The sequence below is a fragment of the Pseudophryne corroboree genome, chromosome 2 (genome assembly GCF_028390025.1).
Source record: "Pseudophryne corroboree isolate aPseCor3 chromosome 2, aPseCor3.hap2, whole genome shotgun sequence".
In the NCBI taxonomy this organism is placed as follows: domain Eukaryota; kingdom Metazoa; phylum Chordata; class Amphibia; order Anura; family Myobatrachidae; genus Pseudophryne; species Pseudophryne corroboree.
In genome coordinates, this window is record NC_086445.1 from 433,013,656 (window position 1) to 433,038,618 (window position 24,963).

Here is a 24,963-nt window from a genome sequence, read left to right on the forward strand (position 1 = left end):
GGCCTTTTGCCCGCTTGCCCTTATGGGGACGAAAGGACTGAGTTTGAAAAGACGGTGTCTTTTTCTGCTGAGAGGTGACCTGGGGTAAAAAGGTGGATTTCCCAGCCGTCGCCACCAGGTCTGATAGACTGACCCCAAATAACTCCTCCCCTTTATACGGCAAAACTTCCATATGCCGTTTGGAATCCGCATCACCTGACCACTGTCGTGTCCATAAACTTCTTCTGGCAGAAATGGACAATGCACTTACTCTTGATGCCAGGGTGCAAATATCCCTCTGTGCATCACGCATATATAAAAATGCATCTTTTAAATGCAATATAGTCAGTAATATACTGTCCCTATCCAGGGTATCAATATTTTCAGTCAGGGAATCCGACCAAGCCACTCCAGCGCTGCACATCCAGGCTGAGGCGATTGCTGGTCGTAGTATAACACCAGTATGTGTGTATATACCTTTTAGGATATTTTCCAGCTTTTTATCAGCTGGTTCCTTGAGGGCGGCCGTATCAGGAGACGGTAACGCCACTTGTTTTGATAAGCGTGTGAGCGCCTTATCTACCCTAGGGGGTGTTTCCCAGCGCGCCCTAACCTCTGGCGGGAAAGGGTATAATGCCAATAATTTATTTAAAATCAGCAGTTTCTTATCGGGGGAAACCCACGCTTTGTCACACACCTCATTTAATTCATCTGATTCAGGAAAAACTATGGGTAGTTTTTTCACACCCCACATAATACCCTTTTTTTGTGGTACTTGTAGTATCAGAAATGTGTAAAGCCTCCTTCATTGCCGTGATCATGTAACGTGTGGCCCTACTGGACATTACGTTTGTCTCGTCACCGTCGATACTGGAGTCTGTCGACCATCTGAGGTAACGGGCGCTTTAGAGCCCCTGACGGTGTTTGAGACGCCTGGACAGGCACTAACTGATTTGCCGGCTGTCTCATGTCGTCAACAGTTTTTTGCAAAGTGCTGACACTGTCACGTAATTCCTGCCATACGACCATCCAGTCAGGTGTCGACTCCCTAGGTGGTGACATCACTAATACAGGCAATTGCTCCGCCTCCACATCATTTTCCTCCTCATACATGTCGACACAATCGTACCGACACACAGCACACACACAGGGAATGCTCTGATAGAGGACAGGACCCCACGAGCCCTTTGGGGAGACAGAGGGAGAGTTTGCCAGCACACACCAGAGCGCTATATATATATGCAGGGATAACCTTATATAAGTGTTACTCCCTTTTATAGCTGCTGTATTATATATTAGCTGCCAATAGTGCCCCCCCTCTCTTGTTTTACCCTGATTCTTGTAGCAGGACTGCAGGGGAGAGTCAGGGAGCCTTCCTTCCAGTGGAACTGTGAGGGAAAATGGCGCTCGTGTGCTGAGGAGATAGGCTCTGCCCCCTTCACGGCGGCCTTTTCTCCCGCTTTTTTCAGGAAAACTGGCAGGGGTTAAATGCATCCATATAGCCCAGGAGCTATATGTGATGCATTTCTTTTGCCATATAAGGTTTTTATAGAGTTTTATTGCGTCTCAGGGCGCTCCCCCCCAGCGCCCTGCACCCTCAGTGACCGGAGTGTGAAGTGTGCTGAGAGCAATGGCGCACAGCTGCAGTGCTGTGCACTACCTTATTTGAAGACAGGAACGTCTTCTGCCGCCGCTTTCTCCGGACCTCTTCGCTCTTCTGGCTCTGTAAGGTGGCCGGCGGCGCGGCTCCGGGACCCATCCAGGCTGAACCTGTGATCGTCCCTCTGGAGCTAATGTCCAGTAGCCAAGAAGCCCAATCCACTCTGCAGTCAGGTGAGTTCGCTTCTTCTCCCCTTAGTCCCACGATGCAGTGAGCCTGTTGCCAGCAGGTCTCACTGAAAATAAAAAAAACTATTTAAAACTTTTACTCTAAGCAGCTCTGGAGAGCTACCTAGCATGCACCCTTCTCGGCCGGGCACAAAAATCTAACTGAGGCTTGGAGGAGGGTCATAGGGGGAGGAGCCAGTGCACACCAGGTAGTCCTAAAGCTTTTACTTTTGTGCCCAGTCTCCTGCGGAGCCGCTATTCCCCATGGTCCTTACGGAGTTCCCAGCATCCACTAGGACGTCAGAGAAAAGAACAATTACAGTGCTACAGTCAACGTTTTACCACTTTCCAAACTATTCCAACTGCTGTGGCCACTTATAATAAAGAAGACCTCACAACTAAACACGAGTGGCCCGAGTGGGTGTGAACTCTGTGTAACCTCATTGTTGGGACCAATCTGCTTTTATTGAAACTGCTACAGCAGCTCCCCCCGATGTGCGATGAAGGGGCAGCAGTATAATGTATGCAGACAGTGCACACCTCATGTACACAGCAGCAGCAGTCACCGTAGTACAGTGCGGGGGAGTGACGCCGGCTCCCTCATATACCGTATACCATATACAGTATGTGCCATTTGTGGTCACTTGTCCGTGGCAGCACCGCACACAGTAGGGACACGCAGTAGGGGGTAGCGGACGGGAACAGGCCACCCGGTGAGGTCACTGTCAACCTCAGGAATGTGCCCATCCTTCTGCAGGAGTAGGTAACCTGCAGGCCGGCCGTTCATCCCATCCCCCGGAGGCGGCACTGCCAGTAACACCCGGCAGGGCTGAGTGATGATCCGGGTGACTGGGAGAAGTTGGGCACAGCCGCCGCGTTCCCCTTTTATACATAAGTTTGGATAAAGTCCGGATGAGAGAGCCCGCGTGACAGTAGCGCCCCCGGGCTCGCCACTCCTTCCCGCTGACAGTGCCCGGCATCACCTGGAGCTCTGCCCGCAGCAGGGATCCTGGAACACGCTCCCACCAGCCCAGTGCTGCCGGCACCTGACACGATCATCTCAGCCTCCCCCATGCCGTCGTGCACGGCTGCCGGGGACTGGCGGTGGAACCCGCGCCCTACTGCTGCTGCTGCTCCGTGGGAGGGAGCAGGTGCGAGGTCACGAGCAGGGCGCCCCCTTTGCCGTTAGGCAAGGACGAGGGTCTTGGGAATCGGGATATGTTCCACGCGCGTGCCCGCCCACCTTATGAGATTTTCCCACTCGAGGTCCTGCAGCGCCGCGAGGAGGACAGCGCGAGACACCTGTTGTCGGACCGGGAGCGCGCGCAGCCTCACACCTGCTGCAGCTGGGGGAGCCGGTGCTCGGGTTGGTGCTGGCGCCGCTGTGTGACACTGCGGATACTACTGCTGCCAGGCAGCCGCCCCATGTCATGATTATACAGTGCCACCGCTGCCCGGGGACGCACAGACGAGAGGGGGCACCTGGTAAAGTTTGCGCGCGTCCCCGTAGCACCCCGTCCGCACCGCGGAAACAGTGTTGCTGCGTGGCCGCGCATGGCGGCGGGAGCGCGCGTAGGCAGTCTGAGCTGGGAGGAGGAGAGTGAGGCAGGCTGCTGGAGGGAGAGTCAGTGTGCAGGAGTAGCAGCTGCGGGACGGAGCCTCCCAGTGACCGGGCAGCACCTGCCGGGATTTGCCGTATCTCAACTTACTCTGTCGGATTCAACTTGTGTTCCCTCACCGGAGGATAGCCCGGAGCTCTCCCCTGTCTCCCGGGTGAGGGCATCAGGGGGCATCGTTACCCGGGGACACTGGCGCAGTGTGATACCCCGGAGCTGAGAGTGCGCTGTTATCCCTGGACGCCAGTGCCACAGGTGCCCCCGCAGACCCCGGCCTGTCCGGGCAGTTCTCCCTCCGCGTCTTGGGATCGGATCTCGGGTCATGGCAGTCAGTAGCCTCCTGGCCGTGTGTATGCTGTGCGCGGCCACCCTCCGGACAGGTAACAGCGGGCATGGGGTGTGCGGCGGCGGGAGGGGATGCGGTGTCACCGTGCTGCTCTCCCGCACATCTAGCGTTACAGCTACACAGCAAAGTTTTATTCCACCTACACTAAAGATTGCTCCTTATGGCTCTACGTTCGGGTAGTGCCCAGCCTGGCATGCGGGGCATTGGTGACGTCATGTACATGTATGTAGAGGTACACAGCACGTATGTGCTTGCAGTATATAGGCTGCATTTCAGAAAACAAACAAACACTTTTTCAAATAGAATTCCCATCACCTGCATCCACCTTCTATAACAATGTGGCATTGGGCATGTGATGGTGGCATCTCCTCTGCCTGATACTGTGCTGTAGCCTGGTAGTATGCCAACTATTGGCTTTCATTCCTAATTGGCTGGTAGCGCCGGGCACGGCAGCAGCAACCCTGCAACTTGTCTTAGTGGGAGTAATGAATCTTTGTTACCCAAACCTGTTGGGTTTGATGGGCAAGCAAAGGCTAAGCGGAATGATACTGTATCTTTTTGTTGCTTTTTTAAATTACTATTTGTTCAATAGTGTCAGCACACCCCGAATCCTAAAGAGGAGTCCACACAAAGCCTTTGTTCTCCCAGCACATGAAACTTTACACCTTTGCCACCCAAATAAGAGCCCCTCCCCCATTCATTACAGTATCTGTTCACAGACCTGTATGACTTACCAGTGTCTATGTATCTGGTTCATTATGTGATAGCTTCACTATAATAATGTGTTTTTGTTGCCTTTTCATCCAACTCTTGTTGGATTTTTGCTTCACCCTTTTCTGTGTGCTATGGATGACATAGAAATCTTAACATAATAATACATAAGTATTTCAAATAAGCCTATGGCTTCTTTACACACCACAGTCAATGTCTTTAAGCGAAATCCACATTGCTACTTGAGTGGTATTATATGGCTTTTCTTCATGAAGCACAGCTGCAGAAAGGTTTTCTTTTTCATCTTCTTTACCCCTCTGAATGTGATTTATCTTTCTCTATTGCCTGGAAGCTATGAAATCCTTACATGGTTTATATGTTAGCGTTTGGGACAAAGACCATCCAAACTCAGTGGGACCCTCTCTTGATTTGTGTGTTTCTGTAAATGAGAAAGCATCATAAATCCTCTTGTTGAATCTTGTTTGTTAGTGTAATAGTGCTTTTTGTGTTTTGTTACACAATATGTGTGACTTGTGTGCTGTTTGACCCACAAATCAGTTTTACATTGTAGCTTTAATTATCTACTGTAATAGCTGTCTCATCTGTCTTATCTATCATGTATGTGTGTGTGTGTATATGTGTGTGTGTATATATATATATATATATATATATATATATAATTTATTTTACTCTTGGTTTTCTTAGATTTTAGACTCCTTGCCTTGAAAACTAACATTTGCTTTGCACAGTGAGCGAGCTGTTTACTCATCTTTTCCTTGGAGTTATAAACCATTACCATTTATTCAGACAAAAGAGCAACGGAAGAAGGAAACTTTTTTTTTTTTTTTTTTGTCAAAGCTGTTATTCTGGTTTGGCTACTTGTCTCTACAGCTTGGTGTGAATGGTTTCTTCAACAACTTGTACTGGAGTGTGAGAGGAATGCAGAGATAAGAGACATGATTTCTGCTAAATAATAGCTGATCATATTCTGCCTTGCCAGATTATAAAACGTTGAAATATATAGCAGCTTCCAATATGTAAGTTCGTGTGTGTGTGTGTGTTTATTATATATATATATATATATATATATATATATATATATATACACACACACACACACACACACACACACACACACACACACACACACACACTGCCCAAGAAAACCATACATTTTATTAACGTGTGTGTAGTTTTGTTGGTGGGGGCAGGGGTGCACTCTGACAAGACCTCCCTTAGGTATGACATTTTGGTTGAAGAATAAAAAATCGTTTAAGGGAGTGGCTGTAGGGTTTTTGCCACTCTTTCTTTTTTCTTTATAGCAACCCATCTCCTCCCCTGTAAAAAGCACAGCAGAACTAAGATTTGTGGCCATATATTTGCTACTTGATCTTCCAGTGCTCTCACATCTCCAACTGTCTGCGCTAGTGGGCTATAAAACAATTTTATTTCAGAAGTTAACAGCAGCATCTATCTCTCCAGTATTGTAAAGCAATTTGGAAGCTGTAATCTGTAGAACCAGTCCTGTGCCAGTGTAGAGTAAAGTTATTTCAGTGGATAGTCTCTCTTAAGAAATGACTTGACTGATTTTGGAGTAATTGCACAAATGTTTTAGCCAAAAGTGTTTTTCATAACATCTATAACACTAATAACCATGAAGGATATTTGAGCTGTTTGTAATTGGAAGGTTTTTCAGAAGGATCGTATGCACTAATGACAGATCCATTAGATTGTTTTCTGGTTGAAAACTATTTAAGTCATTTACAAGTTACATGAATCCTGTAATGATCTACAGTATTTTGTGTCCTTATTGTACAGGTTCTCTGATATAGGTATGTAATACCACTGCCAACTTGTGGATGTAGGCTGTATAGCATGTGTTGGTTGAAATTTAAGCACAAACATAGTTTCTGCGGTAGGTGTTCCTGATTTTTAAGACTGACATCATGTATACATCAAAAACTATATTCATTTTTCCTGTGCTGCTGTTTATTTTTGTAAGCGCATTGCCTTATGCTGGGTAGCATATAAATGAAACTTTAGATTAGAAGCACCATCGGTTTCCATTGAATCATATTGTGACTTTCCTCATTATATTGTGTTACACATAAAACCTTGGTGAACAGTTTCTTATATCCAGACCTAGGTGTCAATCAGATATATTATATCTATAGGCAGTTTCAGCAGATGTTAATTTTACAGATGTAATACTGGCCATACATCAGGATGACCCGCATCCGATGCGATCGTATCCTAATTTCCCTTGAACTCCATGGCAGTCCCTGACACACGAGTGACACTTATGGTGCTAACGACCCTTCGTTAAACGATCGATTGGGTGCCACACAACAAAAAAATCGTACAATGCATCGTATGGGCATAGAACATGGTACAATGTGCATACGATTAGGATGGATAATATGGGCTGCATGTGTGATCAGAGGATGTGACATTTGACCCACAGGGCCTACATCGCATTGTAATAGTGCCCAAAACATGCATGATGTGCACACGATGAGTCAACATCGTGTATTCATACACGATATCGACCTAGTGTATGGTCAGCTTGGAAGATGGAAGATTGGATGCTTGTTGATGGTGTGTTTCTAAAAAGCTATGTTGCAGAATAATGCAGGCACTGTTTTCCCTTGTACCTTTTTGTTTACGTATTCTTCAGTAAATGATCATGTACTGTATTTGTTAAATGCATTTTCTAAGTAAACTTCTGCTTATTTCATGTATAGGCTATCATCGTTTATTTGTAAAGTCCCAGCATATTGCATGTTCACTGTTAGTTTATATAGGATACTTCTTGTCTGATGTTGACGATCTCCTTTAACCAGCCTTTTGGGACAAAATGTTTATTTTAAAATGGACAGCTATGTCTCATTCAATTCTGTCTTATGGCTCATCCTTTCAACATAAAGCTTGGCTTTTTTTTAGACAGTAGATTACTCATGATGTGTCTTAGGGCTTTTTATATTTTTGAACTGGTTCTGACTTTATTATAATTCAGTGGAGCGTGGTTAGCGTGGAAATGTGTTCTCTATGTTTTGCTTTTCCTATACCTTGGTCGGAGACAGATTTAAGCGTGTGAAACAGTCTAGCTCTTGCAGTGGAATTGTACTCTTTTACAATGCTATTCTAATGAACTGTGACAAAAATGCCAATACAACTTAGGGAATGTAAGGATGTAAATTCAGCACTCTGCAGTAATGTGACAGATGTAACTAAAACATCAGTAGGTGGACATGAACATTCATTTTGTCTTTCAAAATAAAAGAAATGAATAGTAATTACACAAGGCATTAATCTGAATAGAGTTTTCCAGAAATAGACCATTAGCGCTTTAAGCAGCACTGCCACTTAGTAAAAGGTAGCAGTGCAGTCCCCTTCCAGTTGGAGCCCTAGGGCAGTTACATACAGCCATTTTTCCTGAGGCTTTGCCAACTTAAGTGGTGTCAGATGGGATGGGAGCCAGAGCACCAATCGCAAGCCATACTTCTAATGGCAGCGTGTAAGTGGTCTTTCGCCCTCCTTATTTTTAATCAAAGGCATGAAAACAATTTGAAATGTTTACTAAATAGAATATTTGTATTTATTTTCTGTATCCCATGTTGAAATAAATAAATGATCTGTTTTCAAATAATTTCAAATATGACCTTGTTTCTACCTGTTATACCGCTTTTAGACTGGCAAGAGCCGGGTCGCACACGGGAATGTGTACACGGGTGCTTCCCAGGTGCAACCCGACTTGAAACCCCTTCAGACTTCAGATCATCATCATCTCCAAGCACCGCCTCTTGCAGAGAACGGGTGCTGGGTCGCCTTGACCAGGCATACCCGTTCACACTGCATCGCATCCTGCGATGATCTCGGATTCAACCCTGGTCAAGACCTGGGATGAAATGCCGGATCGCTTGTCCTGGGATATTGTTCCTGTATCCTTTCACACTGAACAATTTCCCGGGTTAATGTGCAATAACCTGGGAAATTTTTGTCAGTTTGAAAGGGGTATAACCGTTGTTAGGTCCAGCAATATTTAAAGCCATGGTGCTGCCTGTTTTCTGAAATGAATGTTATCTTTAGGGTGTGCCTCTGTAGTAGAGCTAATATGAGCAAATGTTCCTAAATCAAGAAAAGTAACATTTTAGAATGAACCGTATATTACAGGGTGTGTTTCTAAGGCAGATAGGTTGACATGCTCAGCAAAAACAATTGTATCGGTAAATTATTACCTTTATGGTAATTTAAATTATACTCATGAACTTGATTGACTAAAAAGTTGGAAAGAATTGTTGTGAATAAGCAAAACTGGCCATTCACATACCCTTTTCTTCCACTCCTATCCTCCTTTTCTTATTTTCTCCTTTTTAATTCAGTATGTTACTGTGCATTTAACATGCTCTGTTCTTTTAAGTCAACACAAAACCTATTACACTCTTTTATTAAGCAATTTAAATAGACAGTTCTTTTCATAGAAATTCAGCGTTCAGTGATGTGTGTTTCTTTTGGTTGCTACATTTATATTGTGTTTGTAGAATACATAGTTTCTGTCAGTGATAATAAAGACTGTGTTCATGAGAATGTAACACGCAAACGGCAGAACTTTCCACAATATATATTATACTCTTATTACCTGGAGGTCCATGTGTCACTGTGCCATTGTTCTTATACTCCAAGTGTTGGTGTGCTTTTGTCCTGGAATCCCAAAAGAGAGATATGCAAATATATTTTACACTTAACAAGCTAGTTACCCAAAAACCATGTTTGGAGACCCAACTTTGCATTCAGCGGCATAGGGTGCATTGTGTATTGATTACCTCAAGCTGTTAGTTCAGGAGAAATAAGGATTTGTTGCAGTTTGCGCTCCACAGAAAATCTCCTGATAACCCTACATCTGTTTATCAGAACTTGGCTCACCTTGCAAGATAAGCTTTGTGAAGACTAAAAACCTTGGAATATACTTGAAATGTACTGAAATATAGCTCCTAATTAGATAAGATATATAATTGGTACTCTTATTTTATTTGTAATTTCATCACCAGTAATGAACTGTGTGATGTCATGATTTTGTTTTTTTATGCTGATGGTGTGTGATGTTATAGAGGCAATATACAATTTCATGTGCTGAAGTGAACTGATCTCCACATATTATTACAATCTTATTTATGTGAATGAAAAATAACTTACATGTTGAACTATTGTTTAGTTCTGCACATATGCTTATTAAATCTGTTTGGTCTTGGGCAGTTCTGAAGATATGGGCTCCCCTCCAGGTCACACACCTGTTTTGTTCTATGTCTGTGCAGGCGCCATGTGCCAGATCTGTATTAACACTCCTGACTCTTTCATTTAGATACTTTTTTGAACACAGAAGCGGAGATTAGCTAGTTTGGCACCATGGTGTGTTAGCTTAAACGGTTCTACCCAATGACTTCCCAGTTCTGCAGAATTTGTGTCTTGTGTCAGTGAGTATGCAGGTGGGTTTTAGAGCCCTAGGCCATAGCTGAATCAGACATTGTTAGCGTGCCACTTCTTAATTACCTTGTTTGACTATTTCATCCATTCCCTTATGGACAGCCCATTATACAGTGACTAGGCTGCTTGCTAATCAGAGGATGGATTCGATTAGCAGACATTCTAACAGGCTGGAAAAGGAAGACCCACTTTACACAATTGTCTTGTTTACCAGTTATCAAAACTGTTGTTTTTTTTTTGTAAGTTTGCGGGTATAACATGGGAAGCATGTTTTAGGAAGGCCCTACCAATAATTTGTTCAAATAGCACAAAAAAACAGTACAAGTACATATGAGCTATTGGTGCAGGGCTGGATTTAGGGGGGGCAAAGGGGGCGACCGCCCCCCCCTAACACAGTCATAGCCACGCCCACTTTTGAGCAGAAGAGAGCTCTCCGGGGAGAGCCTGAGGCAGAACGATGTGCTGCAGCTTATACCACAGTAGCACAGAGGAGCCAGGAGAGCAAGGGTTACAGAGCATTTGCCCCTCACTTGCTGGCGTATTGGTACTAGGGCTAATAAATACAATTACCCCATAGCACAGTCACATGTACATAGAACAAGTCTCACTCAAAAAGTTCAGTCAGAATTAAGAGAGGAGGAGTTAGGATTGCAGATGGGAGGAGTTGGGACTGTAGCGGGAGGAGTCAAGATTAAACAGTAAACCGCCCACCCCTAAAGAAAAGTCTAGATCCGTCCCTGTATTGGTGCAGTGGCTAGAGGGCCCTGCACATGAGAGCTTACAGCCTAGATCTAGTCCCCCAACTGAATGTAATAGTGCAGTTTTGTTATAACATGAATACTTTGGTTTTGTAGATTACTAGTTGCTGAATGTTACCTCTGTCTAAGGGATTCATTTGGTGTAGCAAAAAAGTATTTTACTTTTGCAGCTTTAACTGAACAGAGCTAAGTACAAAAAAAGCAAAATGTAGATTCACTGAAAACCAATATTGCTTACACACTGAGGGGAATATTAATCTAGCTGTGGTAATCTACCGTGGCCAATTGACACCCCCCCCCCCCGGAAGTTCATTTGTCCCCAATGCCGACAATTATTAGGGATTTTGTGTTGCGTGCCAACAAGCCTTATTGTAGCTCTTTTTCACGAATACACATAGGTTTGGGAACTTATCCTGGATCATATGTGTGTCTGGCTGAAAGTAATTATTTTGCAAAAAAAAAGGGGGTATGATTGGATAGGGAGGAGGAAAAATTGTTGGTTAAGTTTTTGCTGCCATGGGGGTTGGGGGGCGTGGGGAGGTAGTTAGCCCTAGCCGCCACCCCAGGAGGGGAGAGGGGGTTAAAAATACTTACCCTTTCCGATGTCGGGCTCTTCAATGTCGGCATGCCAGTGTCAGTCGTGAGACACACCTGTTTAGTTTAATAATCGGGATTGCGTACCTAACCCCTATATATATATATATATATATATATATATATATATATATATATATATATATATATATATATTTTTATGTTAAGCGCACATATAATAATATACTTTTATTTTCTTATTGTGCAGAGCTGACACTTGTCTAGTAGCAGGCATTTAATCTGCAGGCACACAATTTAAACATTATGTCCTTTCTTAGATGTGCTGGAAAAAATTCTAGAAACGTTTAAAATCAAATGCTTACTCTAGTGGTTCTCAAACTGTGTGCCGTGGCACCCTGGGGTGCCTCAGGACACTTGCAGGAATGCCTTGGATTTATGGTCCAGGAACAATTTAAAATTTTATAGGCAAAACAAGTGCTGGTGGCTGCCAATCCTAAAATATGTGGACAAGCAAAATCAAATCTAGTACCTCACCACTCAGTTGAACCTAAGGATGACATATAAACGCAATTGACTTAATTTAACATTTCTTTCAAAAATTTCTCAATAAGAAACCTTTGGCTTACGGGTGCTGTGAAAAACATTCTGATACTTTAGGGCGCCATGATTAAAAAAAAGTCTAGGAACCACTGGCTTACTCCTAAAGACATTTCAGTGATGCAATTATAACTTGTTCTCTATTTTCCATTTACTTTTTTGTCCCCCCACAGTCCAACTACTTTAATGGCAGTGCATATTAAAGTGTGAGATGAAGGATGTGCTGTATTCTAAACACAGTGCTAAGATATGAATGCTCAGCAGTGGGACTGCAGCATTGACTGTAGTTTTCCTACAATGTGAATAAACCCTTAATATTACCCTATTTTTTATGACCCCACTTATTTAAACAGTGTTGATAATATGTGGCAAAATATTGGAAAATTAAATTTCACTGCGAAGTTATTTGAGATCAGAGGATTGCTGTAAAGTTGATGATATTGAAGAAAACAAGAATAAGTATAGCACAGCAGCACATCATAAGATCCCTCTCCTACAAGAATACCTCCATAGGCATAAAGCTGTTTACACCATCAGAGTTCTCAAAGGTTGTCTGCAGCACACTGTACTGTATACTTATTGAATTGATGTTTTCTATAGAGCTGCATTATAGTTTCATGAACCTGCATGCTGTAATGTAAAAGTGTTTGTAATAGTGTGTTTTTTTAGACTGCCTGTGACAAACACATTGAATATGATTTGAAAACATGAGTAAAATGAACCTATGTCTGTATGAGGAGCTCAAACTGTCTTAGTCGAAGCCTGGCGTGTGTTGAATATTTGGTAGACTATGGACAGACGCTTAGTTAAAATGTTTATATAACAGGACTGGTCTGCTTTATTTAAGAGCCATTAAAAAGCAGAGTCTTCAAACATTTTGAAAAGCACATCATAAGACAGAGATCGAGTTACTGGTCATCATTTTTATTTTGAATGATCATATCTACATGTCACAACATTAAAGCAAGATCTCGTACAAACACAGAGGACAGTACATGGCTTTTTTCTCCTTTGGGGACTGCACACTATTTTCAAAGGACCACCAAGCTTTTACAGTCCCAGTGCATTATACAAATGATACTGTGTTTCATGGCTGGAGACGTACATTTCTTTCTTTCTTTTTTTTTTTTTTTTTTGTACTACCATGAAAGCCGTTGGGGAAGACAGTTGTTTATAAAGTAGAATATAACTTTCATATCATTCCATGCATTGATCCCTTATGGTTTGAAACACAGACCTAAATTCACATTGTACGCTTTATAAAATCCAGTTGTGTTTTCCCCCCCCTCTATTTACAGAAGATATTTCTTTTTTTCTGCAATGATCATACACACCATATATTTGGCACAATGCTGTGAATTACAGGTAAAATAATCAAACATTTAAGCATTTAGGGTAAGACTTACTAGACCTCTATATGATCTTGCTTTCTGTGCTTAGTCTGTGAAAGTTGCATTGGATGAAACACTGGTTAGTACTGCTCTACCTTTAACGTCCATTGACGTCACAATATAACCTAAGCTCAACCCCTGTGACTGCTAGGACATTTCCTTTTCCACTTACGAGCACGGGTCGCAGCCGGGAGCCTGAACCGGGAGCTGCCCCCTGCTGCGACCCGTGCTCAGCCCCTTTCCCATCAGCAGTCACAACCCGGCATATGCCGGGTTGGTGACGCTTCTAGTGACGCGGCAGGGGCGGCGCAGGGAGATCACATGATCTCCCAGCGCCGCCCTTCCATACAGTGTAAACGGGAGCCGTGTCGCATCGACACGGCTCCCGTTTACACTACAACCCTACCCGGATCATTCCTGTGTCCTACCCAGGTAAATAGCCGGGTAGGATTCACGGGTCACTTGATCCGGGTTTACCCTTTTCCACTTGCAAAAAACACGGGTAAATGTGCGCCACCGTGCATTTACCCGTGTTTTTTGAGCTAGTGGAAAAGGGGTATTAGTGGCTACACACACAGTAGAGTATAGCAGACCTAAAACTATCATGCAGAATTATGCATAAAAACAAAACCACACAGCTTTGACTGTCTAACCACTAATGATTTCAACTGTCAAACCTGTGTAACAATCAAGCGCACTAAAACTAACTCCTTAGATGGGTACCAATTTTAAATGATATATTTGCAGCTCCCAATAGAGTATTCTACCTTACTCCAAACTTGAACACTAAAAACATATACCATATAAGAATATGTATATTACAAGGAAGCGCATATATATAATCTATTTGATTAAAAATTGTAAATATTTTTTATTTAGTATTCAATTTTCTTAATAATGCATGACATAATAAAACCTTAAAACACACCAAATCTGCAGTGCAAAGAAGTCCAGAAACTGTGACTATTACCGTCCAGATAACCATATACCGCTGGAGCTCCAATAAGGATTTTCTTTAAGCACACTAAGTGCTATTTTTGTAACTCCCCGGTGAAAAGCTGGTTATTTTAAAGTGATATCCGTTGTTACTTTGTATCCACTAGCCAGAACAATATACTTTGTAGGAACTGCAAATGTTCACAATGTGCCTGCCGCACAGCAGCTAGTGTCCCCTTTCTCACCCCACCGCCAATGATTATTGCTCACCACAGCCGTACGTTGAAGCCTCAGTGCGGCTAGATCTTAAATGGTTAGTACCGAAGTTCTCTGGCGGGAGCGGCGGTAACAGCAGCGTCCACGGGGGAAGGGTGCACACTTTCAAAGTTGGTTTTAAAAGATTCTTCCAAAGTGTTCTCTGGCATAGAGGGATTCTGGACAGCCTGCCGGTGTTTAAAATGGATCCTTAACGCGTTTCTCCGTGCTTCCAATCTCACGGTTTCATCAGAAGGTATTGAGGTGCATTAGATTGTCCGTATTTAAATACCAGGTACCCAATCAATGGAGAGCATTAATTAATTAAACTTTTACAGGTGTGTTGATCTTCTAAACCTGTGTTATCATCTCTCATTAGTTCACACATTAAAAACTATAATAAACTATAACATAAGGCAACAACCTACTTATATTCATTATACAAATATAGAGAACCATTTCGTTTATAGTATATATTCCGTATTATTCATTTATTTATTTGCACAAGAGACATAGGAGTTAATTTTCATTTTAAATCTTTTTAGATGATAACTATCCTTTCTTATAGCTCAAAATAATGTGCAGCCGTGTGGCTCAAGAGGCTGAGGCCTCCACCTGCAACCGGGCAGACCCGGGTTCGAATCACCCTCAGAGCACAGGAAAAAAGATTTTCAATTTATTTCATATTCATTAGATATTTATTTTATATATTAATTATACTTACTAGAATTATCAAAACCAGACGTAACTTGATTCTAAGAAATATCTCGAATATATACACACTTTCTTAACACGATTGTATTTCGTATCTCATATAGATGTAATAATTTTGATTTATTAATACATATAAAAATCTTTATATAAACATAATTGTCACTAAACATATTATTCGGAAGAGAATCAGGCTTATCATACAATAACATAGTCTTATATGATTAATAAATCCCTCAGATATTTATAGTGTAAGCCCTTTATAATTTTGATCTATATATACACATACCATATATTCATTTTAGCTTTCCCACATTTTTTGTGTGTGTGTATATATATATAGCACTCTCTCTCTCATGCTCTTAAATGTTATTTTTATTTTTAATCCTTCAGAGAGTATAGACCCAATAATGTTCCCCAGGGGTCTCTTTCTTTATACATTATGCAGTCATATGTCATATTGCTCATTGGGATGTCCTATATATTGTTCATCTCAATTGAATCATTCAAACCATTCGGAAACAATGTACCCAGGGAGAAGATCCAAAACGCTTCGCGTTTACATAGAAGATTGAATCTATCCCCCCCTCTTGTTGTACTTTTAACATGTTCCACTCCTTGTATCCTGATCCCTGAAACATTACTATGATGTTTATACTTCACATGTCGCACTAAACTGTGTGTACTAACCCCCCGTCTTATATTGTTTTTATGTTCTAAGCATCTAATGTGTAACATTCTAGTCGTACGGCCTACGTATTGTATGCCACATACACACGTAATTACATATATAACATATGTGGTACGGCAGTTAATATGTTGTTGTATATCAAACGTGGTCCCATTTGAATAGGATGTAATGGTTGTGCTTTTATCTAACATAGTGCTACATGTGGAGCATCCTAGTTTTCTGCATCTATAGTTCCCCTTTTCCGTATGGAGCTTCTGTAGCCATGTACTTTTGTTATTAGGACCATTTTTTATAGATTCATAGTGACTAGGTGCCAAAAAGTTTTTCAAACTCGAAGCCTTTTTAAAGATAACTTGTGGTTTATCTATTAATTCTTTTGATAGGATCTTATCAGTTTTTAAAATAGGATAATTCTTCTGAATAATACGTTTGATCTCTTTTGAACAAGCATTATATTTTGTTATGAATCTAGGTTGACCATCATTAATGGAATCTTTTACATCTTCTTTCTTTTTATAAGTAAGAAGGGACTCTCTATCGCATTTCAAAGCCTCATCAGACGCATGTTCTATGATATCTAAAGGGTAATTCTTTTCTTTAAATGCTTGCGTTAATTCTAAAGCTTGAATTTCAAATTGTTCAATTGTTGAACAATTTCTACGGAGTCTAAGGTACTGGCTTTTTGGTATATTATTGAGCCAGGGGCGGTGGTGACAACTATGATAATTTAAGAAATTATTAGTATCAACCTCTTTTTTAAAAGTAGAGGTATCGATATAATTATTTTCTATTCTGAGGGCGATATCCAAGAAAGTTATTGAAGATTTGTGTACTGTGCTCGTGAAGGATAACCCAAATTCATTATTATTAAGATATGTCAAGAATTCCTCTATCTGATGCACATCCCCATCCCAGATAAAAAACATGTCATCAATATATCTTCCATATAGCACCAGGTTCGCCCCGAATGGACCACCCCAGACATACTTGTCTTCTAGGTGACCCATATAGATGTTAGCTAAACTCGGGGCGAACCTAGTGCCCATTGCCACACCCAATATCTGTAAGTAAAATTTGGTATTAAATGTGAAATAATTGTGAGTCATAATAAATTTGACCGCCTCCAAAATAAACCGTCTTTTGACTATATCCAATGATTTATCCATGCTTAATGTGATTTCAAGTGCCTCAAGCCCCAATTTGTGGGGTATATTGGAGTACAATGACTCCACATCACAAGTCATAAATAGATAACTATTTTTCCATTTTATATCTTTAATTAGATTAATAAAGTGGGTGGAATCTCTAATATATGATCTGAGACTTATAACATGTGGCTGTAAATAATAATCAACAAAGGCAGATAAATTTGAAGTGAGGGACCCTACACCAGATATTATGGGACGCCCAGGAGGTGCATGTAGTGACTTGTGAATTTTTGGGAGGTGATAATATGTGGGAATAACTGGGTGTGTAATAAATAAGAAAAAATACTCAGACTTGGATATCGCCCCCTCATCTAGCGCCACATCCAGGAACTCTTTTAGTTCTTTCTGATATCTGGAGGTGGGGTCAGATTCAAGTGTTTTATAGAACAATGTACTATTCAATTGTCTATAAGCCTCCTTCAAATAATCCTCAGTGTTTTGTACCACCGTCCCCCCGCCTTTATCTGCAACCCTAATAGTAAGTGATTTATCTTTAGTTAGACTATTCATGGCCCTTCTCTCTTGGGAATGTAAATTATCTCGCTTTTTCATTAATGTCTTTGAATTTTGACATAGTGATCTCATGTCATTTAAAGTTATATTAAAAAAGGTCTCAATTCCCCCACTAAGTTGATTAGTGGGATAGAATTCTGATTTCTTTTTAAAGGGGCCTTTCTTATTCTTATCAGCCTCATACAAAGGTATCTCACTAGTCTGACTGTTGTTTTCTTGTTTTAATTCAATAAGAATATTTAAAGGCAATAAATCCGCATCATCCAAAATTATAGGATATCCCTCTTCGCCTTGTTTTTTCAAACATTTAGTAGCGAAGTAGCGTTTTCTACATAAATCTCGAGTATATCGATTAAGCTCTACATAGAGTCCGAATAAATCAGGTTTTTGTGATGGTGCGAATTTAAGACCCTTAGCAATTAGTGCCTTTTCACTTTCACTAAGTACACGTGAAGAAAGATTAAATAGACCTTTATTTCTTAGTTTTTCCTTGCGCTTTTTGATAGATTCCCTTCTTCCTCCTCTTCTTCCTCTGTATCTAGCTCTTTTCTTTTGGGAGAATTGGTTTGTAAGACCTGATATCTGTTCTTGTTTTTCCATATTGGATACAGTCTCTGGTCTAAAAAAGATGTGGAAGTATCTTCCATATGTGGTTCGGTGTTCCTAGGAGTAGTTTTTGGTCTAGCTCCTTGTGTGTATGCCCTTGTCCTATTGTCTGGACTTCTTTTGTGTTTATTATACTGTTGAGATATTTGTCCAGACTCACGTACATATTCTCTCCTTTGTTCTTTCTGCGGAACTGTATTATGATGGAATCGTTCTTTTTCTCTATATGTAATTCTATCCCTAGAGGGAATTTGTTGTCTGTTGTTTCTCGATCTACTGGTAGATCTAAAACTTTCCGAATTTATTCTATGTCTCCTATTATAGGATCTCACTTGGCCCTGTTTGTAGTCTCCTTGATCCCTTGATAATTTTTTATTTTTATTTGTAATAATAGTCTGTTCGAACTCCTCGACTTTACCATTAACGATACGATCAAAGTTCCTAAAGTCAGTTCTAACTTCAAATGGTTGCAATAATTTTTGTATATTTTCGATTTCTATAGAGATGGCCTTAACTTTGTCATCTCTATATGAAATTAATAACTCCATAAATAAATAAAGAAAATGTGGGAGAGGATGATCAAATTAACCCCCTGGATATGCATCAATTATTCAGCAGATTAGAAAATCTACTAAAGGCCGAAACTCGGCACTGGTTAGATAAAATGCTATTGACGAGATATGTAAAAGAAAAGATGATACCCAGAGGGTTAAGGATATTCAAGTCATGCTCATTTAAAGAGGATGACAAATTAACCGAAAAATGGAATAATATACTTGATACATGTTCCTTTGCACTTATGGAGTTATTAATTTCATATAGAGATGACAAAGTTAAGGCCATCTCTATAGAAATCGAAAATATACAAAAATTATTGCAACCATTTGAAGTTAGAACTGACTTTAGGAACTTTGATCGTATCGTTAATGGTAAAGTCGAGGAGTTCGAACAGACTATTATTACAAATAAAAATAAAAAATTATCAAGGGATCAAGGAGACTACAAACAGGGCCAAGTGAGATCCTATAATAGGAGACATAGAATAAATTCGGAAAGTTTTAGATCTACCAGTAGATCGAGAAACAACAGACAACAAATTCCCTCTAGGGATAGAATTACATATAGAGAAAAAGAACGATTCCATCATAATACAGTTCCGCAGAAAGAACAAAGGAGAGAATATGTACGTGAGTCTGGACAAATATCTCAACAGTATAATAAACACAAAAGAAGTCCAGACAATAGGACAAGGGCATACACACAAGGAGCTAGACCAAAAACTACTCCTAGGAACACCGAACCACATATGGAAGATACTTCCACATCTTTTTTAGACCAGAGACTGTATCCAATATGGAAAAACAAGAACAGATATCAGGTCTTACAAACCAATTCTCCCAAAAGAAAAGAGCTAGATACAGAGGAAGAAGAGGAGGAAGAAGGGAATCTATCAAAAAGCGCAAGGAAAAACTAAGAAATAAAGGTCTATTTAATCTTTCTTCACGTGTACTTAGTGAAAGTGAAAAGGCACTAATTGCTAAGGGTCTTAAATTCGCACCATCACAAAAACCTGATTTATTCGGACTCTATGTAGAGCTTAATCGATATACTCGAGATTTATGTAGAAAACGCTACTTCGCTACTAAATGTTTGAAAAAACAAGGCGAAGAGGGATATCCTATAATTTTGGATGATGCGGATTTATTGCCTTTAAATATTCTTATTGAATTAAAACAAGAAAACAACAGTCAGACTAGTGAGATACCTTTGTATGAGGCTGATAAGAATAAGAAAGGCCCCTTTAAAAAGAAATCAGAATTCTATCCCACTAATCAACTTAGTGGGGGAATTGAGACCTTTTTTAATATAACTTTAAATGACATGAGATCACTATGTCAAAATTCAAAGACATTAATGAAAAAGCGAGATAATTTACATTCCCAAGAGAGAAGGGCCATGAATAGTCTAACTAAAGATAAATCACTTACTATTAGGGTTGCAGATAAAGGCGGGGGGACGGTGGTACAAAACACTGAGGATTATTTGAAGGAGGCTTATAGACAATTGAATAGTACATTGTTCTATAAAACACTTGAATCTGACCCCACCTCCAGATATCAGAAAGAACTAAAAGAGTTCCTGGATGTGGCGCTAGATGAGGGGGCGATTTCCAAGTCTGAGTATTTTTTCTTATTTATTACACACCCAGTTATTCCCACATATTATCACCTCCCAAAAATTCACAAGTCACTACATGCACCTCCTGGGCGTCCCATAATATCTGGTGTAGGGTCCCTCACTTCAAATTTATCTGCCTTTGTTGATTATTATTTACAGCCACATGTTATAAGTCTCAGATCATATATTAGAGATTCCACCCACTTTATTAATCTAATTAAAGATATAAAATGGAAAAATAGTTATCTATTTATGACTTGTGATGTGGAGTCATTGTACTCCAATATACCCCACAAATTGGGGCTTGAGGCACTTGAAATCACATTAAGCATGGATAAATCATTGGATATAGTCAAAAGACGGTTTATTTTGGAGGCGGTCAAATTTATTATGACTCACAATTATTTCACATTTAATACCAAATTTTACTTACAGATATTGGGTGTGGCAATGGGCACTAGGTTCGCCCCGAGTTTAGCTAACATCTATATGGGTCACCTAGAAGACAAGTATGTCTGGGGTGGTCCATTCGGGGCGAACCTGGTGCTATATGGAAGATATATTGATGACATGTTTTTTATCTGGGATGGGGATGTGCATCAGATAGAGGAATTCTTGACATATCTTAATAATAATGAATTTGGGTTATCCTTCACGAGCACAGTACACAAATCTTCAATAACTTTCTTGGATATCGCCCTCAGAATAGAAAATAATTATATCGATACCTCTACTTTTAAAAAAGAGGTTGATACTAATAATTTCTTAAATTATCATAGTTGTCACCACCGCCCCTGGCTCAATAATATACCAAAAAGCCAGTACCTTAGACTCCGTAGAAATTGTTCAACAATTGAACAATTTGAAATTCAAGCTTTAGAATTAACGCAAGCATTTAAAGAAAAGAATTACCCTTTAGATATCATAGAACATGCGTTTGATGAGGCTTTGAAATGCGATAGAGAGTCCCTTCTTACTTATAAAAAGAAAGAAGATGTAAAAGATTCCATTAATGATGGTCAACCTAGATTCATAACAAAATATAATGCTTGTTCAAAAGAGATCAAACGTATTATTCAGAAGAATTATCCTATTTTAAAAACTGATAAGATCCTATCAAAAGAATTAATAGATAAACCACAAGTTATCTTTAAAAAGGCTTCGAGTTTGAAAAACTTTTTGGCACCTAGTCACTATGAATCTATAAAAAATGGTCCTAATAACAAAAGTACATGGCTACAGAAGCTCCATACGGAAAAGGGGAACTATAGATGCAGAAAACTAGGATGCTCCACATGTAGCACTATGTTAGATAAAAGCACAACCATTACATCCTATTCAAATGGGACCACGTTTGATATACAACAACATATTAACTGCCGTACCACATATGTTATATATGTAATTACGTGTGTATGTGGCATACAATACGTAGGCCGTACGACTAGAATGTTACACATTAGATGCTTAGAACATAAAAACAATATAAGACGGGGGGTTAGTACACACAGTTTAGTGCGACATGTGAAGTATAAACATCATAGTAATGTTTCAGGGATCAGGATACAAGGAGTGGAACATGTTAAAAGTACAACAAGAGGGGGGGATAGATTCAATCTTCTATGTAAACGCGAAGCGTTTTGGATCTTCTCCCTGGGTACATTGTTTCCGAATGGTTTGAATGATTCAATTGAGATGAACAATATATAGGACATCCCAATGAGCAATATGACATATGACTGCATAATGTATAAAGAAAGAGACCCCTGGGGAACATTATTGGGTCTATACTCTCTGAAGGATTAAAAATAAAAATAACATTTAAGAGCATGAGAGAGAGAGTGCTATATATATATACACACACACAAAAAATGTGGGAAAGCTAAAATGAATATATGGTATGTGTATATATAGATCAAAATTATAAAGGGCTTACACTATAAATATCTGAGGGATTTATTAATCATATAAGACTATGTTATTGTATGATAAGCCTGATTCTCTTCCGAATAATATGTTTAGTGACAATTATGTTTATATAAAGATTTTTATATGTATTAATAAATCAAAATTATTACATCTATATGAGATACGAAATACAATCGTGTTAAGAAAGTGTGTATATATTCGAGATATTTCTTAGAATCAAGTTACGTCTGGTTTTGATAATTCTAGTAAGTATAATTAATATATAAAATAAATATCTAATGAATATGAAATAAATTGAAAATCTTTTTTCCTGTGCTCTGAGGGTGATTCGAACCCGGGTCTGCCCGGTTGCAGGTGGAGGCCTCAGCCTCTTGAGCCACACGGCTGCACATTATTTTGAGCTATAAGAAAGGATAGTTATCATCTAAAAAGATTTAAAATGAAAATTAACTCCTATGTCTCTTGTGCAAATAAATAAATGAATAATACGGAATATATACTATAAACGAAATGGTTCTCTATATTTGTATAATGAATATAAGTAGGTTGTTGCCTTATGTTATAGTTTATTATAGTTTTTAATGTGTGAACTAATGAGAGATGATAACACAGGTTTAGAAGATCAACACACCTGTAAAAGTTTAATTAATTAATGCTCTCCATTGATTGGGTACCTGGTATTTAAATACGGACAATCTAATGCACCTCAATACCTTCTGATGAAACCGTGAGATTGGAAGCACGGAGAAACGCGTTAAGGATCCATTTTAAACACCGGCAGGCTGTCCAGAATCCCTCTATGCCAGAGAACACTTTGGAAGAATCTTTTAAAACCAACTTTGAAAGTGTGCACCCTTCCCCCGTGGACGCTGCTGTTACCGCCGCTCCCGCCAGAGAACTTCGGTACTAACCATTTAAGATCTAGCCGCACTGAGGCTTCAACGTACGGCTGTGGTGAGCAATAATCATTGGCGGTGGGGTGAGAAAGGGGACACTAGCTGCTGTGCGGCAGGCACATTGTGAACATTTGCAGTTCCTACAAAGTATATTGTTCTGGCTAGTGGATACAAAGTAACAACGGATATCACTTTAAAATAACCAGCTTTTCACCGGGGAGTTACAAAAATAGCACTTAGTGTGCTTAAAGAAAATCCTTATTGGAGCTCCAGCGGTATATGGTTATCTGGACGGTAATAGTCACAGTTTCTGGACTTCTTTGCACTGCAGATTTGATGTGTTTTAAGGTTTTATTATGTCATGCATTATTAAGAAAATTGAATACTAAATAAAAAATATTTACAATTTTTAATCAAATAGATTATATATATGCGCTTCCTTGTAATATACATATTCTTATATGGTATATGTTTTTAGTGTTCAAGTTTGGAGTAAGGTAGAATACTCTATTGGGAGCTGCAAATATATCATTTAAAATTGGTACCCATCTAAGGAGTTAGTTTTAGTGCGCTTGATTGTTACACAGGTTTGACAGTTGAAATCATTAGTGGTTAGACAGTCAAAGCTGTGTGGTTTTGTTTTGGTGTTTTTTCTACTAAGTTTTGAGCAGCACTTGTTATTATGGCAACACGTAGAGACATAGGAGAGAGAAATACCAGACGTAACTTGATTTTGAATGAATTAATAAATAAAGAAAATGTGGGAGAGGATGATCAAATTAACCCCCTGGATATGCATCAATTATTCAGCAGATTAGAAAATCTACTAAAGGCCGAAACTCGGCACTGGTTAGATAAAATGCTATTGACGAGATATGTAAAAGAAAAGATGATACCCAGAGGGTTAAGGATATTCAAGTCATGCTCATTTAAAGAGGATGACAAATTAACCGAAAAATGGAATAATATACTTGATACATGTTCCTTTGCACTTATGGAGTTATTAATTTCATATAGAGATGACAAAGTTAAGGCCATCTCTATAGAAATCGAAAATATACAAAAATTATTGCAACCATTTGAAGTTAGAACTGACTTTAGGAACTTTGATCGTATCGTTAATGGTAAAGTCGAGGAGTTCGAACAGACTATTATTACAAATAAAAATAAAAAATTATCAAGGGATCAAGGAGACTACAAACAGGGCCAAGTGAGATCCTATAATAGGAGACATAGAATAAATTCGGAAAGTTTTAGATCTACCAGTAGATCGAGAAACAACAGACAACAAATTCCCTCTAGGGATAGAATTACATATAGAGAAAAAGAACGATTCCATCATAATACAGTTCCGCAGAAAGAACAAAGGAGAGAATATGTACGTGAGTCTGGACAAATATCTCAACAGTATAATAAACACAAAAGAAGTCCAGACAATAGGACAAGGGCATACACACAAGGAGCTAGACCAAAAACTACTCCTAGGAACACCGAACCACATATGGAAGATACTTCCACATCTTTTTTAGACCAGAGACTGTATCCAATATGGAAAAACAAGAACAGATATCAGGTCTTACAAACCAATTCTCCCAAAAGAAAAGAGCTAGATACAGAGGAAGAAGAGGAGGAAGAAGGGAATCTATCAAAAAGCGCAAGGAAAAACTAAGAAATAAAGGTCTATTTAATCTTTCTTCACGTGTACTTAGTGAAAGTGAAAAGGCACTAATTGCTAAGGGTCTTAAATTCGCACCATCACAAAAACCTGATTTATTCGGA

At 39.8% G+C, this 24,963-nt stretch overlaps 1 protein-coding gene across 2 annotated transcripts in view; it reads left to right on the forward strand.

The window, feature by feature from the left end:
• The first annotated feature begins 2,858 nt into the window (after positions 1-2,858).
• Positions 2,859-24,963, forward strand: part of ALCAM (activated leukocyte cell adhesion molecule) — a 203,556-nt gene continuing 181,451 nt past the window's right edge. The window contains exon 1 of one of the 2 annotated variants that reach the window (XM_063953609.1): positions 2,859-3,802. In XM_063953609.1, the coding sequence (XP_063809679.1) occupies positions 3,745-3,802 (58 nt within the window). In that variant the 5' untranslated portion in view covers positions 2,859-3,744. The remainder of the gene's footprint in view (positions 3,803-24,963) is intronic. The other variant, XM_063953608.1, reaches the window with a different exon arrangement.